Source organism: Trichomycterus rosablanca, chromosome 20, assembly GCF_030014385.1.
Source record: "Trichomycterus rosablanca isolate fTriRos1 chromosome 20, fTriRos1.hap1, whole genome shotgun sequence".
In the NCBI taxonomy this organism is placed as follows: domain Eukaryota; kingdom Metazoa; phylum Chordata; class Actinopteri; order Siluriformes; family Trichomycteridae; genus Trichomycterus; species Trichomycterus rosablanca.
The window spans coordinates 24,808,020-24,834,532 of NC_086007.1; the positions used below are offsets into that span (position 1 = coordinate 24,808,020).

At 40.6% G+C, this 26,513-nt stretch overlaps 1 protein-coding gene across 1 annotated transcript; it reads left to right on the plus strand.

Moving 5' to 3' along the window:
* Window positions 1-9,974: 9,974 nt before the first annotated feature.
* On the plus strand, window positions 9,975-25,367 carry ppp2r1bb (protein phosphatase 2, regulatory subunit A, beta b). The gene is made up of 15 exons (XM_063016572.1): window positions 9,975-10,057; window positions 12,352-12,442; window positions 12,546-12,646; window positions 13,204-13,436; window positions 13,558-13,705; window positions 13,793-13,948; window positions 15,175-15,289; window positions 15,396-15,466; window positions 17,803-17,937; window positions 20,381-20,554; window positions 20,664-20,724; window positions 22,093-22,247; window positions 22,876-23,018; window positions 23,108-23,199; window positions 24,316-25,367. Exons 1-15 carry the CDS (start codon window positions 9,980-9,982, stop codon window positions 24,330-24,332), a joined length of 1,770 nt encoding a protein of 589 aa, XP_062872642.1. The 5' UTR covers window positions 9,975-9,979; the 3' UTR covers window positions 24,333-25,367.
* The last annotated feature ends 1,146 nt before the right edge of the window (window positions 25,368-26,513 follow it).

The following is a 26,513-nucleotide window of genomic DNA, read 5'->3' on the forward strand; positions in this document are numbered from 1 at the left end:
CAGAAAAAAGGAAATCGCTGGCACTGATGCTTATTTGCAACAGTGTGTTCATTGTTTAAAAAAAGACACAAGAAACAAATAACCTGCGCCAACTACACCGCCAAAATCCATGTGATGGCCTGAAGTTTGTGGACTTCGTTTTTAATTATTAATCCAAGGTGTTTCAGCCACATTGACTGCTAACAGGAGCTATAAAACAGTTCTACTGAATAAAACTTCCCTCTGTATTAAAATCAAGGTCCACAAAGACATGACTTGACCAGTTTGGAAGGAGCATGCCAGATTAATGTCCATGGTTTTGGAATGGGATACCCAACAAGCCCATGATCAGGTGTCCACGTTCATTGGGTCATGTACGGTATCTGCTTTGTCTTGTCTATCATCGCCTAATATACAAGTATTTGTGTCTGAGAACCATTAGCCTAAAGTGTAAGGATTTCTGCTGCAATCCTCCGACAGTCTGTTGTTGCTCTGATGCCGTCCATGCTTCCTGGACTCCTGACCAAAGATGGTTATGGCATCATGGGCAGACGCACTTCTGATCTCTTGACAGTAGGATAAATGATAAACTGTTTAAATACCTTCGATGGACGTGGTAGGTCTACATTCATGATGGCTGTCGACACTTCGTTGTGTTTAAAAGTGAGTCATTGCTGTAAAGATACTGAGAGCCTTTAACGTGCACTAACTGAATCATACACAAACTTTAAATCTTTCCTTGCACCTTTATCCTGTTCCTGCCACCTTGAGGGGAAAAACAAAGAATTTAGAAAAAGATTTTTGACTTTTAATTTGTTTTATTCTGACATTTAAAATTCTGATTTTAATTCGTTTTTTTTCAAATGTAATTTTCATTCTTTCTATTCATTATACATTTATTCTTTTTATTTTTAATTCTGCTTTTTTAAAAGACTTTACTTTTTTTATTTAGATTTTTTTAATGATTAAAATGTTTAAAATTCATACCTTTTTAAATTGTCATTTATCTTTTTATTCTTAATCCCAACTTTTCAATTGCTGAATTTTTTAATTATTTTACATTTTTTTCTATTTTTACTTTTTTAATTGTTAAAATTTTTTAAATTCATATATTTTTAATTGTCAGTTATATCTCCAATTCTGGTTTTATTATTTTCTTTTAATTCAATTTTTTTTTAACTGTTGATTTTTTAATTCTGACTTTGAAATTTTTTTTTTTTTTTTTTTTTTTTTTTATTATTGTTTTTAAATTCTTGATTTTTATTTTTAATTTAAACACTGACTGTTGAAATTGTTGACTTTTTATCTTAAATATTTAAATAATTAAACAGCTTTATTTTTAATATTTTACTTTTTATGTTAAAATTTGACCTTTTTTTTTTAAAGGTAAAATTGATTTTATGTCTCTTTTTTACTTTTTGATTTAAAATTCAGGGTAGGTTGTTGTACTCTAGGTGGCAGGAATGATCCTCTGTAGATTCTGGCTCAGCCCTCGAACTGAATTACTGTTAAGTTTCGACATCAAACACTGAATCATGACATGAACAACCAACCAGAGGAAGTGTGACAAATCTCAGCAGCACCAGTGTCACACACCAGCAGCTGACGCCATGTGCTTGTTTCAGCTCCTTTTCCCTCTTCCGTTTGTACTGGAAACACTGGGACAAACTCTCTCTGTTTTCTAATGAAACTGTTCGTGTGAGTGTTAAATTTATTGTAATAGAATAAGCACACACAGTTCAGTACAGTCATCTTCTACTGAATCAACATAATCTTCAGTCCTGACCTAGAAACTACGACATCATGCTTATTAACCGAGCCTCGCTGGAACGAGATGTGGTGCTTATTTATCTTGTGTGACTATATGGCCATAAATATGTGGACATCCCTTCTCATTCTGACTTCAGGTGTTTGGCCACACGCATTGCTACAGTTATGTAAAATAAACAATAAGCTTCCACCATTGTTTAAATAATGGATAAATTCCCTTTTCTGCTCCAGTATGACTGTGTACAAAAACAAGGTCCATAATGACAAAACTGAGAAGCAAGATTGAGGGGCAATTGTAACATTTCGAAATTTAATCCACAAACAATAAACCGTGCAAAGAGCCAAGGGGTCTGAATACTTTCTGCATTCACTGTATACTCCTGACAAATGTTTTTTCTATTTACTGATGTATTTTCTTCCATTTTCTCCCAATCTAGCATAGCCAATTAGTCTTCCACTGCTGTGAATCACGTTTGCATTCAAGGAGGGTATATTTGCCTGCTCCATGTTCCTTCCGACGCGTGTACAGTCCTCAACCCCTCCTTTTTTGCCTCGGTCTGCTAATTAGGGTCCTTACACAGTGTTTGAAGACTCCACCCACTTAGTTCTGCCTTTTCCCACCCAGCAGACTCAGTGGCCAAGTTTGTCCGCTGCAGGCACTGCCAATTGTGCCCGCTAGATGGCGCTCAGCCGACCGGTAGCAGAGCCGAGATTCGGATCGGGGTGTTCAGAATCTCGGCGCTGGTGTACTAGTGGAATATCCCGCTGTGCCACCTGAGTGCCTAAATGTTGATTTTAACTGTATAATATTTGAAAAGAAATCTACAGGGCTGATTAGTCGATCTGATGGTGCTTTAATATATTCACAATTCCCATGAGCACTACCTGAAACCATGAAATGATCAGAGACCGTAAACAAACAAAGTGAAGTCCTAATGATTCCTGTGGTAACCTGATGAAAGTGATCATGCCGTTTGACACAAGCTTGGACGTCACTGGTTTTACAGCCTGGTGACTGCGCATGATGTGATGAGTGATGCTCTCATCCCTCTCATGTTGAGGCATAAATCTTTCCAAGTGTGGACTTAGAAAACTGGAAAGGCCTAAACAAGCATGTCCGTATCAATTGCATTTGACAGGAAAAGCAGGGTACAATTTGTTTTTGTTTTGTAATGTTCTACAGTTCAAAACTGGATCTGATGAGATACTTCTGTTTCATCTGTTCTTGAAAGGAGGGATTAAAACAAGAACATTTTTACATGCCAGTTTTTTGGATGGTCACATGTTTGCTTTAAACACAACACTATTGTGTTTCATAATGAGCAAAGAGTTTTGGAAGAGGGTTACATAAAGTTCCTTGTGCCCTAATCAAACACATCTATGATAAGACACGTAGGCACGCTCTGTTTTCATCATCTTTATCTAATTCTTGCATGATGTGGTTCCAATAACTTGTGATCCAGTGGACAAATTACTACAGTCAAAAGTACAAACACTTCTCTTAGTCATCATACATTTGGGATTTTCATTTCTGTGACTGGATTTTCAATCTGTCTACTTGGTAGAATTCAACGAGCTATGTTGGTTTTCTGGCATGGACCTGACTTTTCAGAACAGTCCACAAAATGAATAATTCATTATTCCATGCTGCATTTATATTTATGATCCAGTCGATTTTTATTAACATTATTAGATTATATAAACATCCCATATACATCTGTGTGAACTCAGTGCTTCATAGTGCTTGCTTTGTGCACAGAGGCATAGACATGCTGGACCAGGAAAGGGCCTTTCCCAAACTGTTGCTATAAAATTTAAAGCATATAATACATTTCATATTGTAGGTTTTATACATCCTGAGCAATGGTTCAGGCTGAAACACCTAAATCTAATAATTAGAAGGGCTGCCATGTTGTGTACATTTTCTGTTTCTACATGTCCCCTAATAGGTGGTCCTAAGGGCTATTTTACATACTATTAACCATATACTGTATTAATGTAATTAATGCCAGTGTTCTAGTTGATGGGTCTAGGATCTACCACAAGCCTGACCAGGATTTGTATTACGAGGATTTGGACAGTAAAAAGATACTTCTGCTTGCATGAACAAACTGGACAATGCTATGTCAACGGCAAGTAGTAGCCCTGCTTAATGATGCTGCTAATTGATTCAGTAGCAGCACAGTAAGTCAGCGGCTAATTGGACCGCCAGAGCAGCTGCTACTGTCTCAGAATCTCTCCTCACATCAACCCGACACTGACGTCAAGACATAAAGAAGACGGATCGTTTTTAGAGTCTGAATAAACACGGGGGAGGAGAGGCGGGTTCATGCATCATCTGAGCGAGGCCCTTAAGCGTTCCTTTTCATGATCAGCGCTGTGAGACCAAACACTGCCGGAGCGTCTTAGGTTGTTTATAGGTGGTAAAAGGTGATTGCTTCAGGATGCTGGATTACATGAAACAAAGGTGACTCATAGTTTCTCAAGTGAAATGAGAGGACCTGGTTCTTCACCATCCCCCCTTCCTCGCCAAGTAGTTTTATGTGTTTACTGGACCTGTGAACAATCATTTTGTTTGACTGTTTGTGTATGTGTGTGTGTTTCTTAATCTTTGGCTGTTAATGCAGTGTTTTATTGGGCAACACTGTATCCCAAACTTGGTCTGCATCATTCCTGTTATAAGACTGTGAACATCTGACGGCTTTAATGGTCCACTTGGACTTGAAAGCTTTGTGAAATGTAACAAAAGTGTTTTATGCTCTGTTCAAGCTGACCAATTCTTTTTATAGCTTTTATTTAATACATCAAGAAAACAAGACAGCAATAAATCCTCCAATAGTTTTAATATCTGAACATTATATTTTTAACGTTTTGCACTTGGCTACAGGATTATTCATGGTCATTCATGTTTCAAAGGCAGGTCTTGATATAGTGAAGGAAAACAACCCCTTTTCATGTTGAATATACAAGCAGTACATTTATACACTTCAAATGTACTGTACATTATAAAGCAAAATTGATAGGTGTATGTAAACAATACAAATCTGTTGCAAAGCCATTTTTGACAACTACAGTAAGAAATAATTCATTTTTGCATTTACATTTACCGCATTTCGAAGATGCTTTTATCCAAAGCAACTTACAATTGTGACTAAATACACTGCAAACAAATGCAACCCTGAGCAGGGGCCAAACACTGGCAACTTGGCAGTGGTGGGGCTTGAAATAATGACCTTCCAATCAAAAATCCAGAATATTTTGACCGACTGAGCAACCACTGCCTTTTTGCAGCATTTTGGTTTAAATGTGGACCCTTTTCCTGTATAATGGCCCAGATGCTTACATTTCCAGACTTTACTGTGGGTATGATGTTCTTGGAATCATGACACACCTCTCCAAACCTTCTTTCTCAAAACATGATGAGCTGAATTATTGTGTAATGTATAATATATAATATATACAGTATAGACTGTTCAAAAAGTCTTCTGATTATCAAGTCAAGCAGTCGTCTTAAAGTTCTGCAGGAACACTATGCCTCAATGTAAGGAAAATCCAGAAGGGCTGATAACAATTTTTTTTAAACATTTAGACATTAGTCTGGAAAGTGTTTCACAGCCATGTCTAAAATTAGGAATATCCAAAACATTTTGAATGGTGGACTCATCCTTGCAAATGACCTGCCTGAAAGTCACCATCAGCTTTTAATGTCTGTACTATTATTAGTTTTCACAGAAGACATTGCTGTGCAGAGAGGCATAAGACCCTGTCTAATTCTTAACCTCAACTATGCAGTTGAAAAAAAAACATTCCGACATTGTAGGTGAACTTTTAAAAAGAAATTCTTCAAAGCCTTTAGTAAAATGTTAAGAAATCTATTCAGCTGATAGAGGTGGCCTCTCCTAGTGAAAATACAATCCTGTCCTGACATAAAACCCTCCGACTTCTTCATAGTGATTCTGTGAACTGAACTTACTTGACTATTCTAAGAAAATAACATTGTAAAATTGAAAAAAAAAATTGCTTGTGACTCTTTAATATATTGCATTATAGGAGAAAAGCACAAATGAGCCAGTCGTTTAAAGATCAAATGTTCTCTTCGAGGTAATGAGGCACACAGAAAGCAGGTTTTATCCACCTGGACATTATAAAATAATTTTTGTACCTTTCGGCTGGAACATTAAGGAACATTTGGACATAATTGTAGGACTATGGCAATAATTGAAATTCTGAGAAAATGTCGCTCTTTCTGATATAATTTCAAGGGAGATGTAAGTAATGGCTTGGCATACACCTGTCAGGTCTGTGGACTGTGTAACTTTAGTGATACTAGTGAGGGATTTTAGTGATTTCTGCAACTGTACTTTTAGTGTGACTGAATAGTTTTGACACATAATTAAATGTCTTTTTTAATGGTTGGGTTCAAAATGTTCAAAATTGAAATGTAATGTGTTCAATTAACTTAATGATCATTGGAGCATGACCTCAACACTAGCAGTTATTATTAGTAGTAATTAGTACTTTCTTTCCATTTCTCTTTTACATGTTTTTACTTTTTTAACCAAATGAGTAATTCCCAGTTCTTAGAAAGAATTTCTTTGCTACTTGCACCATTGTGCTGGCGAAGGAGAGCCACAGGCTATAACCCACCCTCTGTAATATGTATATAGTCATGAGATGCTTCTTTTACACCAGCAAACAGAGGATTCTGGAAGAGAGCTGTACTGCATATGGAGAGTCATGCTATGCCTTAGTTGTTCCTTCACCATTAATGTTGCAGCAACATTATGGATAAAACCCTATCCAACCTACGCTTCCTAGACATGGCCAATTGTGTCTGTTGAGGCTAAGTCAGTGGCACTGCTCAGCACAAAAAAAGGCTAGCATATTAGTCTGCTGCGCTACTCAAGCATGAATTTAGTCATCCATATCAATGGTCTCCATAATAATGCCCATGCTTTTGGAATGGGATGTCCACATACCTTTGGCCATATAATGTAATCTTATGGTGTGACGTACTCAAATAGGTACAAGATAATATTGTATGGTAAGTTTCTCCTATTCTCAGTTCTTTTTTGTATTTTTTAAAGTCATATTCATCATTAATGGATGCTAGCCAGAGTATTTTCTCTCTTTCACGCTCGTGTTAACTACTTGGGATGGGCGCCAACTGAAGAGTCTTAAACCCATTTAACACAGACCATTCCTCTAAGAGTCGCTGCTTTCTCATCAACAGAGGAAGACGAAAGCAGATGAAAGAGCTCAGCTGGACGTTACACAAACACAAGAGTGCAGCGGCCTTGCAACACCTGGACCTCGCAGAGGACAAGTATAAACGAATTGCAAATTGATATTAATAAGCTCTGTATGGAAAGTATGAGGGAGGCATGTAGAAAGAAGTGCACGGTTCATTGGCAGTAGGGGTGGATCAGAGGGAGCGTGTTGTGAGATGGGAATGTTTGACGTCACACGCGTTGGCCTCTGGCTCCTTGATTATTAACAGCTGACAGCCCCCCTCCTCTTCTCAGCATGTTCCCCTTCTAGGCTCCTTGCAAACATTCATGTCAGGCAAGGCAGATGGTCCTCTAATATTGTGTAGGTTCCTCTTAAGCTGCCAAACAGCTCAGAAGGTGTCTTGTGGTATCTGGCACCAAGATGTTAGCAGCATATCCTTTAATCTTGTAAGTTGCAAGGTGGGGCGTCCATAGTTTGGTCTTGTTGGTTCAGAAAATCCCACGGATGCTCAACTGGATTGAGATCTGGGGAATTTTAAGGATAGGTCAGCACTTTTAACTCTTTGCCACCTATGTGTCAAAGGACTTTTAATATTTCATGGCCAGGGCTGCGGTGAGTCTGATTCCATTTGGAAACACTGGGCACAGAAAAACCCTGGACAAGGCACAAATCCATTGCAGGGCTTCTGCCATCCCTCGACCCCAATAAAAAGAGCTAATCATGTCTGTATGGACCCCCGACCAAAGTCTTAAAACCCCCATTCATAAACGTGAAGAGAAAATGACCTTCCGATTTTAATTTCCTGAGTAAGATTCGATTTCTTCCAAATCATTGTACCACTAAACACATTGACAACCTACATACCCCAAAATGCTTATTTTGTTTACATTAAAAAACATTTGACTTAGTTTGCCAAAATGGTGTTGAAGTGAAGTGTACAACTCTCTCAAATTAATGCACTAAACAAACAAATACAGTGTAAGAATTGGTGTCAAACATACAGAATTATTTAGGAAAGAGGCTATGACATGGATACCCATGACAGCCTGATGCCTGTTTTACATCTACATTAATGAACTAAAGCAGTTGGAACAGTCTGTGTCTCCTGGACTTCCTCTTAAACACAGGAAAATAAAATTCCTACATCCTACACAGATAACCTAGTGCAGCTGTTGCAGACTGCACAGGGTCTATAGCACCGGGACCTGATGAAAAACTTATTTTAAAACCAACCAATAGACCAGTATCATGATTTTACAGAAGAACTGTCAGGAGCAAAGATACCAGTTCACTCTAGGTAACATAACACTGGAACACACAAGGTATGGGGTGAGAGTAGAGTCCACTCAAGTACCCCTGCAACACTAGAATTTGACAGAAATGTTGCATGGACCAGGGTGCACATCAGTGATTAGTCAAATTCAATTTTTACAAAATCGCCACTACTAGGGACATATTTAAAACCAAACTGCGCTCGATTTTATTACAGGGCTAGAGAAAATCAAAAAGGAGCAGAACAATCACCATGGGGCAAAACTGAAAACTGTCCTTTTGTTGGTACTGCTTTTGTTTACAGTGACCCTTGTGTATTTGATGTCAGCATCTGGTGGAGAATGGAGTCACAGCCAAACCTTCCCTTGTGCAAATGAAAATACGTCAGTTGTAGCCTACCGGTTAAGGTACTGGACTAGTAATCGAAAGGGAGCTGGTTCAAGTCTCACTATTACCAGGTTGCCACTGTTGGACCCTTGAGCAAAGCCCTTAACCCTCAATTGCTTAGACAATATAAACTGTCACAGTACTGTAAATAGCTGTTCTTATTGGTACTGTTCTTATAGATACTGTTCTTATGTTCTCATAGCTACTGTTCTTATAGGTGCTGTTCTTATAGTGATTGTTCTTATTGGTACTGTTCCTTTAGGTGCTGTTCTTATTGGTACTTTTCTTATAGGGACTGTTCTTAAAGGTATTGTTCTTATATGTGCTGTTCTTATAGGTACTGTTCTTATAGTGATTGTTCTTATAAGTACTGTTCTTATAGGTACTGTTCTTAAGGTGGTGTTCTTATGAGGACTGTTCTTACAGTGATTGTTCTTATAGGTATTGTTCTTATGATCTTATAGGTACTGTTCTTATGGGGACTGTTCTTTTAGCGATTGTTTATATAGGTAGTGTTTGTATAGGTACTGTTCTTATAGGTGCTGTTCTTCTGTTCTTATAGTGACTGTTCTTATAGGCACTGTTCTTATGTGACTGTTCTTATAGGTACTGTTCCTATAGGTGCTGTTCTTATGGAGACTGTTCGTATAGGTATAGTTCTTAAGGTGGTGTTCTTATGGGGACTGTTGTTATGGGGACTGTTCTTATAGCGATTGTTTATATAAGTACTGTTCGTATAGGTACTGTTCTTATGTTCTTGTAGTGACTCTTCTTATAGGCACTGTTCTTATAGGCGCTGTTCTTATACCGATTGTTCTTATGGGGCTTGTTCGCATAAGGATTGTATACTAGACTGTAAGAGGTGTGCTAAAAGCTGAAAATGTAAATGATTATGGTATGGTAAGAATAGTTCTGGATTTGTACTTTTGGGAAATGAAAAAGGGACTCCACTCTACTAAAGTGCTTCCCTACATCCCCACCGCACAGAATACAATACTTGTTTTATGACATTAACTATTATAATCTGTTATTGTTTGATATTTTATTATTGTTTTTTGTACTAATGCTTTAGCCACACAGTCATGCTAATACAGCTTGTTGATTGTTTGACCCACTCATTTGAAGCAAACCAAGGATGCCGAATTAAATGTCACTCTTGACACCTTATATGAGTAAAAGAAATGCACATTGCTGCAAAAGAACAGTAGTAGTGCCGCACGGTTTATCTAGAGGGTTTGGTATCGAATCTTTTACTTTGGCGGGTGTTTGTTTCTGTGGAGAGTGAACTCGTTATAACTGCGCATGCGCAGGTGGCACAGAACCAAGCCTAGTATCCAAAATGGCCGGAGCCGAGGGAGACGACTCGCTGTATCCTATTGCAGTCTTAATCGATGAATTAAGGAACGAAGACGTCCAGGTATAACGATTAAATATGTACAATTATTTTCTAATCACGTTCAGGGTTACATTTCGGTTTTACAAGGAGTATTTGGACAGGGAAACGACTAGCAGTCCTCGCTAGCTCGCTTCAGTTAGCATTTAGCTTTTGGTGCAGTGATTCACCGGCTGCTTGATTTTTCACACCACCCGCCCCCACGGTCCTGAGCTGAAGTTTGGATGTTAAATATGAGCTGTAATGGTTGCTACCTGACACACTGCTTCATAAAAGTCAGTTATTTAACGTTAGGTTTTTATACCGGTGGTTTTCTGTGCTTAATTGCGGTGTGTTATATTTCCTACCCGTTTTGCGATAAACCCCGCCCATGCGCTGTAGGGTTGGGAGTGTGACGTCACACCATGGCAGGCCACACTGCAATAATCGGGGCCTTTTATTTATTTATTATTTATATATAGATTTTATATACAAGTTATGTTTTATTTCTATTACTTGTATTACAGAGTAATTTTAGTTAATTATCCAATTTTCACTTTATACATTATATTTTGGCTGCGATTTGATGTAATCTTATAATATATTTACATTTTCGGCATTTAGCAGACGCTTTTTATCCAAAGCGACTTACAATTATGACTGAACACAATTTTGAGCAGTTGAGGGCCTTGCTCAGGGGCCCAACGTTGGCAACTTGGCGGTGGTGGGGCTTGAACCGGCAACCTTCTGATTACTGGTCAAGTACCTTAACCACTGAGCTGTCACTGCCCTATATATGTGTTCAATAAAGTTGTAAATAATAATAAATAATATTAATTGATCAGGGGCCTTTTTATAATAACGTTTCCAATAGACAAATAGAATACATTGTTTTTATTATTCTATATGCCCATTTTTTTTATTCATAAAGTGAAGTTTTTAGGCTCCAGATCAACATTACCCTTGTTTTTACTGGAATTTAATTTGCTTCTGCAATCTTTAAAGCTTATACAAAATAAAAAAGCATTAGGTTTATGTATTACTTTGATAGTTATTTTAGGGAGGGTTTTTTTTGGTGTGTGTTTAAATTTGCTTAATAATAGTATGTGGTGTTTCGTATTTTGTTGTATTATTACTGTACCCTGATCAATAATGTATATACAGTGATTTAAAATTCAATTAAAAAAAATCTGGGGCTTTTTACTGGTCTTGGGGAATGGATCGATGGTCTTGAAAATGAACAAAGACAGTCAAAAATTTTCTGCCAGTGTCAAAATTTGTATCGAAATCTTTCAAGTGTAACTAGGCCTGGTCTACAATCCAGCAATAGAAGGGGCAGCAGGCGATCAATCCAAGTTCCACCTAAATTGGCCACGTTTATTTACACATGTGTATCGATTACTTTGATCCTTCTTCTAATGTCATATTGTTAGCTAGGTTTTCTTTGAAGATACTGTTCAATGTTCTCTCTTACCCAGCCATGATAAGGTCCAACATCATCAGTAAACTCAGTTCGGAGTGGCATTCACAAATGCAGGGTGAAAGCCATAAATCAACAGCATCCAAAAACACTGTTGACTTCTCCGGGCTCAGGCTCATCTGAAAATGTGGAGACATCTGACGAGTCCACATGTCAAACTGTTTTTGATAACTGTTAGTGGGTATTCAGTGTGGCTCTTTGAGCTGTATTGGAGATGTATTGTATCTGGCCATAATGACAGATCTCTATGCCACCCAAACATGTAAACTGTATCTGTATATTTAACACGAGCTACACACAATCAATCAATATATAGTTAATATATATATAGCCATATACAGTATGTTGACATGCGTGATAGTCCTGAAACTGGAATAGCCCTGCCCATTTTTGGCCGGTGGTCCTAATGTTTTGGCTTATAAACATATACAGAATATTATTAATGAGGTGCTGTCAAGTCGTGGATAGAGTTTCTCCAGAATATTTTTTTCTTCTGTTTGGGTCCTCGGGCTATTAATGGCTTGTTCAGTATTCCTCTAATTTTATCAATTCATCTTTCTGCTGGAGTCTCCTTCCTATTTTACCTTCAACTTTTCCAACCGTAATTGTTATAAACATATGTTACATTAAACAATTTTGGCTTTTTCTCCCAGCCAGGCACTCTTCTGTCGACATTAGTATATTTGGGATTATCATACTATGGCGCAGCATTAATTTACTTCTGCTTGCTGCAACTTTAATAATTTGCATGTGAGTGGTGTGAAATAGGGACTAGGGCTAGATTCATACATTTCAATTGATGCACATAAAATAACACGTTCATATTTGATTAACGGAATGTTTTTGTTGTCATCCGCAGTTACGCCTGAACAGCATTAAAAAGCTGTCCACTATTGCTTTGGCCCTGGGTGTGGAGAGGACACGCACAGAGCTCTTACCCTTCCTTACTGGTATGTTGCTTTTTTTAGAACTTTGTAACTTTAGTTAAAATAAGTTTAAATAAGCTTGATAAATAAAATATAAATTGATGGCCTTTTTTCTTCCCCTGTATAGACACTATTTATGATGAGGATGAGGTGCTCCTTGCCCTGGCTGAGCAGCTTGGTAACTTCACCGAGCTGGTTGGCGGCCCAGAGTATGTGCATTGCCTTCTGGTAAGTCCTCTATTTAAAAAGAGAAATATACAAATGCACACGTAGCTTAGTTGTTAAGATACCTGGCTAGTAATCAGAAGGTTACTAGTTCAAGCCTCCCATCTGCCAGGTTTCCACTGTTGGTCTGTAAAATGCTGTAAATCTTTTCTGAGCTGGTGTGGATTTATCTTGTAAGAATCATTAGTCAGAGGTGGATGGGACACTCGGGTGGCACAGTAATAAGAAAACCCTTTTGGTTTGCCCTTCCTCAGGCATGGCCAATCCTGCTGGGTGCCCGTCTGGTCGATAGCAGTGCTGAGATTCAAAATCTCAGGCTCACGTGTTAGGCCGCCATGCCACTTGAGCGGCTCAGATGCCACGTTTAACTTTGTTCACAGTGAATGATGTACTTTTCAGCTTCATACTTGTCTTAGGAAACATGTTCTGGCCTGTAGCCCTTCTAGGCCGATGTGGTATTACAGTGGGGTCTGGTGTGCAGTGGGGGGATTTAATGTCTAAATTAAAGGGAAAGGGAAAGAAATGCAGAAAAACCACAGTATCTTATTACTTTTCTTCAGCCACCACTGGAGAGCCTGGCCACAGTAGAGGAGACGGTGGTTCGTGACAAGGCTGTGGACTCACTGCGCAAGATCTCACAGGAACACTCTCCCGTCGACCTGGAGGTTCACTTTGAGCCCCTGGTGAAGCGGCTGGCCAGCGGTGACTGGTTCACCTCACGCACCTCTGCCTGTGGTCTGTTCAGTGTCTGTTACCCTCGCGTCTCCAGCGCGGTCAAGGCTGAGATTCGCCAGTAAGTGCTAAATAATGAACGATTTACCGTCTTTGATTTTTGCAGTTGTGTTGCTGTGCTGTAAAGCCATACGATTGTTATTCGGATGTAGCGTTAACCTACTGCTGTGGTATATTTGCAGGTACTTCCGTACCCTTTGCTCCGATGATACCCCCATGGTCCGGCGGGCCGCTGCCTCCAAGCTGGGCGAGTTTGCCAAAGTCCTGGAGCTGGACTACGTCAAGAGTGACATCATTCCACTGTTTACAGCACTAGCCTCTGATGAACAGGTACAATAACGACTCCCGTCACTAAAGCATGTGTGTCAAGCCTAAATGTTGGTAAGACCTCTTACAGGCTCATCTACTGTCCCTCAGGACTCTGTGAGGCTTCTAGCAGTCGAAGCTTGCGTCAGCATTGCCACGCTGCTGCCCCAGGAAGACCTTGAGACCCTCGTGATGCCCACACTGCGCCAAGCGGCGGAAGATAAGTCATGGAGGGTTCGCTACATGGTGGCGGATAAGTTCTCAGAGGTACTAATTTCTCATTAAAATATTAGTCCGATGGTTTTGGTCTTTACATCCTCGCAGCTGTATTGCACACACCAGAATAACACACGCCCCATATTGTGCAGCAAGCCAAATTCAGATTACATACACTTAATGCTAGAGTGTAGCATTTATGATCGCGAGAGACAACAGGCCACAACAGCCTATGAAGGAACTATACAACGCACGAGCAGAACTAAATGGATGTACATAGACAACTTGCATAACTTTCCTGTTATGAACATGGCCCAAGGGCAGACATGGCGTTAAACGATACACACTAAATTAAACTACCGTTCTCACCTGATCAGGATTTTGTTGCTCCATGTGTGGATGCAAAGTCACGCATGTGAAATCTATCCATGTTTGAATCTGCTGCCGCTTAAAGCAACGTTAAAGCTTTTTTCCCCCATAATAGGCAGCAAAAGCTCTTTCTGCTGGCTGTGCCATCGATGAGCGAGCTTATAAACAATCCACAATGTTGACTGACCGTATCGACAGTTTATTCAGATGCAGTTTTGCACGAATTGTGTTTTTGTTTATACAAGAACAGCGAAAGAATAAGTTTAAATCATATTAAAGTGCCACAACAAGCCGTTCCAGGGTTTGGAAATGTGGATTGTTATCTATAATTCAAACCTAGTCTCACAGTTTCTCAGCTCACTAGTCGCCATGCTGCGTATGTCTGTAATGCCATGGTTCTAATTTAAAGTGGAATCCATCGGTTCAGGCTTTGTGAAATGGCGAGTGTGTTTCTCGCTGCAGTGTCTGTTAGGGCGGCGCTGTGGCTCGGTGGGTAGCACTGTCGCCTCACGGCAAGAAGGTCCTGGGTTCAATCCCCAGGTGGGGCGGTCCGGCACCTTTCTGTGTGGAGTTTGCATGTTTCCTCAGGGAGCTCCGGTTTCCTCCCACAGTCCAAAAACATGCAGTCAGGTTAGACACACTGAATTGCCTTATAGGTGTGTGTGTGTGTGTGTGTGCCCTGCGATGGACTGGCGCCCCGTCCAGGGTGTTACTGTGTGCCTTGCGCCCATTGAAAAGCAGGGATAGGCTCCAGCATCCCCCCCGTGACCCTAATTGGATAAGCGGTTAAAACGGAGAGTAAATGAGTTAATTAATTAGATACGAAAATGTGTGTGATCAGTTTAAAATCTAATTCTTTTCTGTAACGTGTGTCTGTGTGCGTGTTTTTTTTTTTTTTTTTTGCAAAGCTGCAAAAAGCAGTCGGCCCAGAGATCACCAAGAACGACCTGGTCCCAGCGTTTCAGAGTTTACTGAAGGACTGTGAGGCAGAAGTTCGGGCTGCAGCAGCAAATAAGGTCAAAGGTAAACCCGGATGTGTCTCTGTGCCTTTTTCTTAAACTTTAAAAGCAATTAAAGAAACGATGAGTTAGACATACATTTTCCTTTCCGTGCTCTTTTCTGTACGCAGAGTTCTGTGAGAATTTGCCAGAAGACAGCAGGGAGACCATTATTATGACTCATGTGCTGCCTTGTGTCAAGGTAACGTGCTTTCAGCTCTTCTTTTAACCCATTAAGTGTGATTTAAGGCTGCAGAATAAAACGTTAACCAATCGCAGATTACGATGTTGAGCTTGTATTTCATTCTGTACGACCGTGGTGCAGGTCCAGGATGTAATACACCTACACGATGTACGTTCGGATTACGACTTGATGGGCGGAACAAAGCGCTTTCAGCTGGCCGTGGCTCTGAGAGATGGGCTTGGAAACAATCCACAGTATTGACTGACCGCATGGACAGTGTATTCAAATGCAGTTTTGTACAAAATCGATAGCTGCCATGCTGTACTTTTTCCCACAATGCCATGGTTTTAATTTAAAGTGGAGTTAAACAGTCCAGGGTTCCGCCGTGTGTACTTTGCATTTGACTACGATATAGCAACAATTTGTCTAATTGGTGGCGCTTTGAAAAGGTCAGCTGCAAACCGGGTCAAAGTTCAGTCTGATCTCACTTTTAAATGCAGCATTAAATCTGCATCTGCACAGTACCTAAGCATTTCGCCTCTGTCCATTGGAAACAACAGCACAGCCAGCACAAGTGTTCACGTTTACCTGCTGTGAAGAGATTAATGCGTGTAGAAAGTTTTTTTTTATATCGCGTTTAATGTTCTGCACACTTAACACGTCACACCTGACTAACTTATTACTATTAATGTAGGTAGATTTGTCCTGTTTGTTTCCCAGACTGCCCTCAGTGTCCTACCAAATGTACTCTACCATCGGTAGTGCTGTAACTAAGTGTGTTTTTTTAGTGTGTGAGGGTGCAGTTTGGAATCTCGGCTTTAATTACATTTCATAAACGCTTGGTTCTGCTGTAGTAAGACTTTCCTACCAGTATTTAAGCCAAGGTCCTTACAAGTTTCTGGAGACTGTGTAAGAGCGGGTAGCACTGTCGCCTCACAGCAAGAAGGTCCTTTCTGTGTTGAGTTTGCGTGTTCTCCCTGTATCCCCCAGTCCAAAGACGTGCAAGTGAGGTGATTCGGAGAGACAAAATCGTCAGTGACTGTTTGGTTACATTTAATCATCAGTTTAATGTCAAAGTGTGTAAAACCTTTATTTAAAAACCCTAAATCCTAGTTAATTAGATAAATAAATAAATAGCCAGACCAGGTTCTCTTAAACCTGTGAACAGCAGGGGTCAGTGATGAGATAATCTGGCAGCTTATACAGCTCTAGTGAGCTTGCCAAGTCCATCATCAACCTGACAGCAGCATTTAGGGAGGCACCTCCTCTCGTGGTAGTTATTTACTCTGCACTTTAAGGGAGCTTTACCCTTTGTGATACGGCATTAAATCACATTTCTAGTCTCATCTAAAAATAAGATTGACCTGAGAAGGACAGGGGCGTGTTAGGACGTTCTTGGCATGCTGTATATGTTGAGTTATATTTATACAGATGTGGTTCTACCGTACTTGGAGTTGCTTGTTTTGTCAAAACAAAATAGGGATTAAAAAACTACTAATTTAATTTAAAAAATCTACTAAATTAACAAAATACTTAACTAAATTAAGGCAATGTTGGATGACTGAAGCTCTGGGTCCAGTGTTTGCCAGTAAAACCAGATCCGCCGCGTCCCTGGGTCCGGCTTCCACCGGGAAACACGGGGCATGAGTCAGGAACGTCCTGGACAGGGTGCCAATCCATCACAGGGCATCAGCCTTCCCCCCTCAGACACTGTCTGTGTAGAAGCCTGGCCAACTAATAACACTGCTGATATTTGAACACCGATCTCTTGCATTAATTGACCGGTGCGCCACCCAAGCGCCAGACTGTCTCTTTAAAAAAGAAAATTAGTCAGACTCTTTTTAGTCCATCTCATCTTCATTCGGTGGCTGCCGGGGCTGTATTGTGATTTTCAATTGAAGCATTATTTACACCCACGAAAAGGATCAGTAGCGGCGCTGCTGTTTCTCCTGGAGCTGTGTGGAGCTGTGGATGGGATACCGGGTCACAGCCGACCTTCAGGCTTTGCTGCCTGATGTTTGATTTCCATTAGCACTCGCATAAGCCTAAGCCTAGCTTGTCTACAAACCAGATGAACACTCAAACTTCAAAAGTTTTGTAAAACACGATGACAAATGGACTAAATTGACTGATTTCAGCTCGTCTCCTCCCTCCCACACTCGACAGGGTCTTATTCCGAGCAGATGTGCTAGATTACTTCCAAGTGATGTTGCAGAGCTTTCTAATGAAATGTCGTGTTGGGTTCTGGATGGCTGTCCTCTAGCTGGAGTTAATCAGTTTTTCTCTGATTAGAAGTGCTTGAGCATGAATCGCCTTTTTCACCCCCCTTCTCTCCCGTCATGCCTGTTCAACAGGAGTTGGTGTCGGACACAAATCAGCATGTGAAGTCTGCCTTGGCTTCTGTCATCATGGGTCTCTCGACGATCCTGGGCAAGGACAACACCGTGGAACATCTGCTCCCCCTTTTCCTGGCTCAGCTGAAGGACGAGGTAGTACATTGGGCCCTCCGCCCAATCAGCTTCATCTGTTTATCTGTATTGCCTTTTAATACTGTGAAACCATCAGTGTGGCTTTTTTTTTTTTTTAACAGTTGTAGCCTAGTGAGTAAGGTACTGGACTAGTAATCTAAAGGTCGATGGTTCAAGCCCCACCTCTACCACAATGCCACTGTGTTTGGCCCTTGAGCAAGGCCCTTAAGTCTCAATTGCTTAGACAGTAGACTGCCACAGTACTATAAGTCTGCTAAATGCCAAAAATGTAAATGTAACAGAAGGTGTTGATCCAGGTGTCCAGACACACTCGTAGCTTGGATGAGGCACCCATCTAATACTTCTAATAGTCCTCCACTGCTGACATTTTGAGCTCTCTGTTCACTGTGCTGTTGACCTGGCAGATTGTCCAGCAGTTAAGTGCACTGTGCCTGAGTTAGGGAGTGTGATAGAGATAGATGATTCCCAGACAGCAGTACTTGACTTTGTTTGTGATGCGGCTCACTGCGGGACTTGAAAGGAACTGCACATCTGATAAACTGGGTGTGTCATACCTCTCTTTTAGGTCACTGTAGGGGTGTGCAGTCGGGAGCTGGAAGTGACACATTTTTCACCACTGCTTTGTCCTGGTCAGGGTCACAGTTGATTCAGTTTTCTAAATCTCAGGGCACAATGCAGTAACACCCCTCAGACAGGACATCAATCCATTGCTCAGCCTTGGCTGTCTCCCCAAGCAGACAGGCCAATAGCACCTCTGGAGATTCGGACCCCGATTTCACTGGTGGTTGGCTAGAGTAATTTACCGCTGGTCCACAATAGCATCTACTACATATTATTCCTAAATTTAAGTTTTTCTTCCTCCCATAATGCTTTTTAACTGCACTGACATTTAAACTCTGAGCTTCAACACTGTGAACATTTTTGCGAGGTCGTTTGTAAATCGCTCCCGCTACTGTTTGGTTTTTCTCCTGCTTTATTGCTGTCCTTACGAATGTCAAACATGAACTTTGTAAACGTTTACGCTAAGAATCCCACAAATGACGACCTGCGTTGTTTCCTTTGGCATCTTGTGTTTGGACCTTTCGTTTGGCCAGCAGGAATCATGCTGGTGTTTCACTCACTCATCACTACATTTGTTAGGGCAGCAGTCTTTTGAGTTGTGCCCAATTCATGCATGTTGTACCAATATGTATGGAAAACAAACACTAATTAACCTTTTAAGGAAATGTAAAAGCTTGCACTATATTGGCAAAAGTATCTGGACACCCCACAACTATTTATGACACTTCTATCTTTTGTTGCTCTTATTAAAACAAGACCCTTTCTGCTTGACAGGCATCATAAATGTCACTTTGCACAAAGCCAGGCTCATAAACACACGGATTAACAAGTTTAGTTTGGACAAATGTCAGTTTGAGGTGGGGCCATTTTATTTTAATTCCTGTGGCTGTAGAATGGTATGTCAGATTAGCAAATGCTTAGTTGCTCACATACTTTTGGCCGTGTAGTGTGCTTGGCTTTGTTTAAGAGGCTGTACTTTCTAGCCAACATGATCACGCTTTTTAGAAATTAAGGCATTAATAGAATTCATGGGTGTGTGGATATTATTTTATCTGATTCAAACCTTCCCCCATCTCCTACTACTTTTTTTTTTTTTTACACTTACAAAATATTGGCTTGCTGTTATTCATGATATTTGCATTTTTAACAATCATGTTTAGATGTTTTTGACTAGGCCTAATCCGGCCACGCAGTGTCTATATTTTTCTATCTCTTTTTTTTTCATCCTTTTGGACCAACTGCTTTATTTTGCTGTCAGACAATTGGCAAGGCGAATAGAACAACCAATTACATAATAAACTACTCGGTCTCACTGAACAAGCTGATCAAGAAAGCGAGCTCTGTCTTGAACTGTCCTCTCGAACCTGTAGAGGAGGTGGGAGAAAGGAGGTTGATAGCCAGGCTGTCATCCATCCTGGACATCACCACACATCCACTACATGAGTCTGTCTTCATGAGGAGACCTAACAAGCTCCTTCAGTACCAGACTCCTCCACCCCCTGTGTAAGAAGGAGCGCTACCGCAGGTCCTTTATTCCCGCAGCCATCAGAGCTTACAACAATAATAATATCACTCATACCTAATCTTTCATGTTGGGTGTAATAACAAGTGCAATATGTAACCTATTCACAATAAGTGCAATAATTTAACATATTTTGCATATTTTTAATGTATATATTATTTTTTAGATATTTTATAGAGTAAATAACTACACACTGTGTGCAATATTTTTTACTTAGTTGTATTTCTTGTATTCTTGTCTTCATACTGCTGTAACAAGTTAATTTCCCTAAGGGGATCAATAAAGTCTTATCTTATCTTACCAACTATAATCTCTCTCCTGAAATAATACAGGGTCTAAAGATCTTGTTTTTGTGTTTAGTGCCCTGAGGTGCGTCTGAACATCATCTCCAACCTGGATTGTGTAAATGAGGTGATTGGCATTCGCCAGCTCTCTCAGTCCCTGCTGCCTGCTATAGTCGAGTTGGCGGAGGATGCCAAATGGAGGGTGCGTCTCGCCATCATTGAGTACATGCCACTGCTGGCTGGCCAGCTGGTAAGTTCTAGCCCACTTTCCTCACCTGTGCTACAGACTTCGATCTGCAGGCTGCGTCGATACTGTTTTACTCTAAATAAAAGCATCTTCCTTCTCTCTGTCTGTATAGGGAGTGGAGTTCTTCGATGAGAAGCTGAATTCGCTCTGCATGGCATGGCTGGTAGACCACGGTAAGTCATCTCACCCTGTACACAGTAGTATGTTCGTGGTAAAAAGCCCCAGCAGCCACAGCGCTGATAAACGATTCCTCCGTCTTTTTACTGAGCAGCTGTGTCTTCTGCACCTCTGGCTCCTCCTTTTTTCCCAGTCCTGCCAAACGCCAGACAGAGGGAGACGTGCTCCTCGGCAGCTCGTAACCCTCAGTGTTCTCACATCTCTGATAAGAATCCTGTAGCACCCGGGAAATGCTTGAGTGCACTTCCTCTGTCTTTTTCCCTCCTTTAAACTCTCTTGGCTTTTCCTTATAATGTGCTCTGTCTTATTGTTTTTTGTTTTGTTTTTCTTCTGTGTGTATGGGGGGCTATTTTCCCCAATCTGATTTTATTTTTTCTCCCTCTGACACTCCCCCTTCCCCTTTCCTCTAATTGGTTTCCTGGCTGCTGTGTGGTCTGCCCACAGGAAAAGCCTCTGCTCAGTATGTAGGTCAGCTTGGTGGCCTTGCTTTGCTTGTATTTTTTTTTTTTCTTCTTTTTTTCTTTTGCTTTAGGAGCTTTGATGAGCCGCTGTGGTTCCGACACTGTTTTCACGCCCTGAATGTGTCTCTTTGAGGGAAGGATATAAAACAGGATTTTACTTTGATGTTTACTTTGTTCCTGCTCAAATGATTTTCTGAGGACTTTGACACAAGAGTCCTGTTGAGCTTCTATTCCAGGTCTTGCATGGATTCTCAAGTTCCGCTTTATTATTGGCTGTTGAAATAAGGGCTTATTGGTGGCACCTAGACTAGGTTGCACCACCTAGTTGTCTGGTTGAGGTTCATGGAGGTGGAATACAGATGAGCCTGGTGTGTTTTGTATGTGTGAAGTTTTCAATGGAAATCGGTCATCGTCTGGTGAAACGAAGCAGTCTTTGCTGCTTCACTAGTTGGAGGAGACGTGTGGTAGCCTGTGGCCCGTCTTGACCGGCGTGGACGTAGTGCGCGCTGTCGGGATCAGGAGCGCAATTGTGAATTTGGAGGTCATTAAATTAGTAAAGTTATAATTGTGCATTAATCATGATCACATTGAAGGGTGAAGTGTTTTATCACCTACATAAATAAACAGTCTAAACATGGAAGGAGAAATGTAAAAAATCCCACTCGTCCTAAAACTTCCAGCCCCACCCTTTTCAGATCTTACGGCTTGCTTCAGTGTGTAAAGGAGCAGTTGTTCTGAAATACATTGTCATTCACAATGCTTTTAAAGAAGTCTTTTTGATGTAGTATGTGGCATTATAAATAATTCTAGTAGATCTCTGATAAGATTCTTATTTCATTTTAATGAAGTAAATGCACCCACCGAATATAAAAAGGTGTTTATTATTTGATTCAATGTTTCCAGTTTACGCCATCCGTGAGGCTGCTACCTGCAACCTAATGAAGCTAGTGGAGAAGTTTGGAGCCGAGTGGGCCCAGAACACCATCGTTCCCAAAGTCCTCGGCATGGCCAACGACCCGAACTACCTGCACAGGATGACCACACTCTTCTGCATCAATGTGAGTTCTGATTTTCAACTGTGTACCAACTGAAATAAGCATATGTCCTGTCTGCAAAACACTTCAAGCAAAGTAAGCTGTACTTAATTCTAAATTATAGTAAGTTAATGTAAGTCTCTAGGTTGTTCTCATGGCCTCCTACAGAACATGCGTGGGTTGGTTGTCGGCTAACATTCCCAACTAACGACGTATATGAGAAACCTCACATTTATTTATTGGTACTGACATCACCACTGGTTTTGTTACCATTATTTGTCATATACTTACCAGTAACTACATTAGTTTCACCTTGCTTGGCTGTTTTGAGCCACACCCACCATATACATGCACTTTGCATGTCCGAAGATGATCGCTGTAGGGTCTCTACCCCATCTCTGTGTAGGTGCCTTTGACCAGTGTTAGACCGCCGAGCTGACCTACAGTTGATCTCATTTAAAGGGTTTTAATGGACTTAAATTAACCTTGAACTCAAAGGCTGCATTAATCTGCATGATTAGAACACCCCCCCCCCCCCCCCACTATGTCTGTCTCAAAGTACTAACGTGTACTATTGCAAAATAAATAACCATTAATTTGTGAAAAACAGATCAATGGTCAATTAGCTGTTCCTTCTCTCTGTGCGTGCCAGGCTCTCTCTGCGGTATGTGGGCAGGACATTACCACCAAGCACATGCTACCTGTTGTCGTGAAGTTGGCCAACGACCAGGTTGCCAATGTGCGCTTCAACGTGGCCAAAAGTCTACAGAAAATGGGACCAGTTGTAGAAAGCAGGTAAGTTGATGAAAAATTTAAACATTGGCATTCCTTAAAAATTGATTTTCAAAAAGCTCAATAACTTCCTGTTTCTATGTCTTCCTCAGCGCCCTGCAGGCAGAGGTGAAACCGGTTTTAGAGAAGCTCGCGACAGACCAAGATATGGACGTAAAGTACTTTGCTCAGGAAGCTTTAAGTGGTAGGTGTCCTCTTTCGTCTAGCACAAATTCATTTAGGGGCTCTAAAGTGCACCAAATATAGAATTTTTGCCCTGCTGTTGGAAGAGTAATGATCAAATCTTTACAATAACGCTGCTTCTGTAGTGTTTTTATACTCGACAAAATGTACAGGTAATTAGTTTCTTAAGCTGCTATCTTAACCTAAGGTAATGTGAAAATGTGCTTAATTTCACTGACCTTGTTTTTCAACGATCACAGACTTCACAGATTTTTATAGAAAAGAGCCACATGACTGAATAGAAGCTAAAACACACAGCACAACTACCGTAATAGTTGAATGTAAACCTAGAAGATCCAGCGACCGTGCAAGGCTTCATGTTCCGTCTCGAATACGAAAATTCTCGTCCGTGTTTTGACACGCCCCCCTCTGCGTCCACAGAATTGGTTGGGAGTTTTCCAAAACTCAGTTACCCGAGTCGTGTTTTTAGCTGCTTTAGATTTCGACATCTTGGACATTTTGACTAACGGATTGCTAACTGAATTGCCGTAGGACTGCTAGGACGCCTCATAGTGCAAATTAACCAGTAAACGTGAGACACTTGAACGCTCTGTAAATGAAAGATGGTAAATCGCTAAACGCACACGCTAAATTTAGAATTTGACAGCAAATTGCATATTACACAGGAAACGTCTCATTAGGTAGGGTCTTACTAATAATACATTCATAAAGGGAATTGGAATAGGCAGTTTGAATATGAGAAAACATCCCCATCCTATATATCTTATGTCGGTGCAGCACGGTGGCTCGGTGGGTAGCACTGTTGCCTCACAGCAAGAAGGTCCTGGGTTCGATTCCCAGGTGGAGCAAACTGGGTCCTTTCTGCATGTTCTCTCCGTGTCTGTGTGGGTTTCCTCCAGGAGCTCCGGTTTCCTCCCACAGTCCAAAAACGTGCAATTGAGGCGAATTGGAGATACAAAGTTGTCTGTGACTGACTGTGTTTGACATTAAAGGACTTAAACGGATGAATCTTGTGTAACTTGTAACTACCTGTCCTGTCATGAATGTAACCAAAGTGTTAAAACATGATGTTAAAATAAGAATAAATAAATAACGTCGTCTTGTTTTGTCTCCTCAGTTCTCGACCTTGCCTGAACATCTCTAGGTTTCCAGAAAGCAACCACGGTGAAGCAAGGCGTGTTGCGTTCTATTTATTGCTGGTTTCAAAATATGTATTGATGTCTGTGTAGGTTCTTACTTTACATTTAATGATATTGAATGAACAAAGGGTGCACCACTCTCCCGCTGTAAAACACTGCGTCATTCCAGCGTGGCTTCTGGATTTTAGTCGGACTATGATTTATTTTTTACACTTTACACTTGTACTGTTGTGTTCATCTAAGGAAAATCAGGATTTGCTTGTATTTTCAGCAACCTGGTCAGAGATTGGAAACCTGAATAAATGCGAAATCCTGTACGGTCAGTGTTTTAGATTAAAATCGGGCCTCTGTGTTGGATTCTCCTTATATTGAGCCTTATGGAGGAATCTTTGCTAGAGTTTAGAACATACCAGCTTTAAGGCCCAGACTGGAGCTCATGCTTCTTTACTGATTGGAATAAAATGACTCGGCATGTTGTGCTGTTTAACACGGGACCATTGCTAAATTTTGAATTTCTCTGCAACTTGTCGTGCATCATTTTGCTAATTGGGCATCGAGCTTGTTCTTCGTTCTGTTTAATAATGTGCTGATTTATGTTGCACAGCTTTTTTTTTACTTGTTTCTTTGAAGCCTGACCAAGGGAAACATGCCTCAGGTTTTAACCCTGTAGTCGCTGTGGGAAGATGGCGATGTTTTGGTGCTTCTGTGTCCGCCATGCATCATGCCCATTAGGTAACAGTGCTGATGGTCGATGGGAGATGGGATAGCGCTCACTATTGGAATGTGATAAACGCTGGGCTCGGATCCGTGTTCTAGTTAAGTGATTAAAATATCACACAGACAACCTCTGGCTGCTAACAGCTAAAAAGTGGGAACAAATGTATTATTTTACTTGTCTTAGCACCTCAAAGCAGGACTGCACAGCCGTAACATCAGATCCTGAGGACACCTTTTGTTCATGTAGTATCATAAGAATTCATTTTTAAACAACTTGCTGTACTTCGGAACTTAATAAAGTGATTAAACTGGATTTGGCTCTCTTGAAGTCTTTTTAAAACACACACTGATTTCTCTGGGACCTTGTTGCATCACTTTTTTCACATAACCTCTGTTCTATATTTAAAAAAAAAAAATGTAAACAAATGTTCGGTCGAGATGTTCAGATCACGTTACAGCTGGAGATCCTATCGGAAGTGCTGGCTTCATGTTCGTCACTGAATCTGACGTGCTGTACTTGCGGCTCTATCAAACCCTTTGATCAGATTTCTTCTTGCAGCAGCATCCAAGATGCTTTTTATGCCATTTTACTTTGTGCCCAAGCAAATGCCACCTGCTTTACCTTCTGATAAACTTACACTATATGGCCATAAGTATTTGGACACATGACCTGTAGTTTGTTAGACATCCTATTTCACAAATAAGCTGTATTAAAATAGCGACCTTCATGTGATCTTTTCAGCTATTTGAAATATGTCTGAGAATTTGTGCCCATTCCGTCAAGTGTTTGCATGGCTGGGCACTGATGTAGGTCCAGTTCATCCAAAGCAGTCCGCTAGGGCAGAGGTCAGGGCTCTGTGCAGGACACAGTTCTTTTTCGTTTATAGACCCTGCTGTGTGCACAGGAAAGTGCCTTCCCTAAACTGTTGCTGCAATGTTAAGCATATTTCTTTTATATAATTAATTTATTACACTTAGCAATTTAATAATTTCATAATCTTTAATTTAAACAGTTTAATGGCATGATCTCTGCTTTTCTTAGCATTTAAATAGGATTCGATTTAATGCTACATTACAACATGCATATTATAATAACAAATATTAAAAAAATTAAAACATTTTAGTCTATCTTTAAATTTGATGGGCTCCCCACAGATGTTTGACCAGACCAACTCATCAGACATGCTGTATGACTGGGTCAAGTCTAACCCTCACACCCCCCTATCTTCCAAAATGGAAAATTTCTGCCAATTGTATCCCCATTAACCATGACCAGATTACCAGTTCCTGTAGCTAAACAAGTGTCAACATTACATAATGCTACCACCAGCATACTTTACAATATTTATGGTGATACTTGGCTGTTCTCATTCTTCTTCTGTTTTTAGCAAGAGCTTTTTGGATGCAGTTGATCCATGAACGTTTCCTCTCATTGCCGCCCTTGACCTCTGCAACTTGG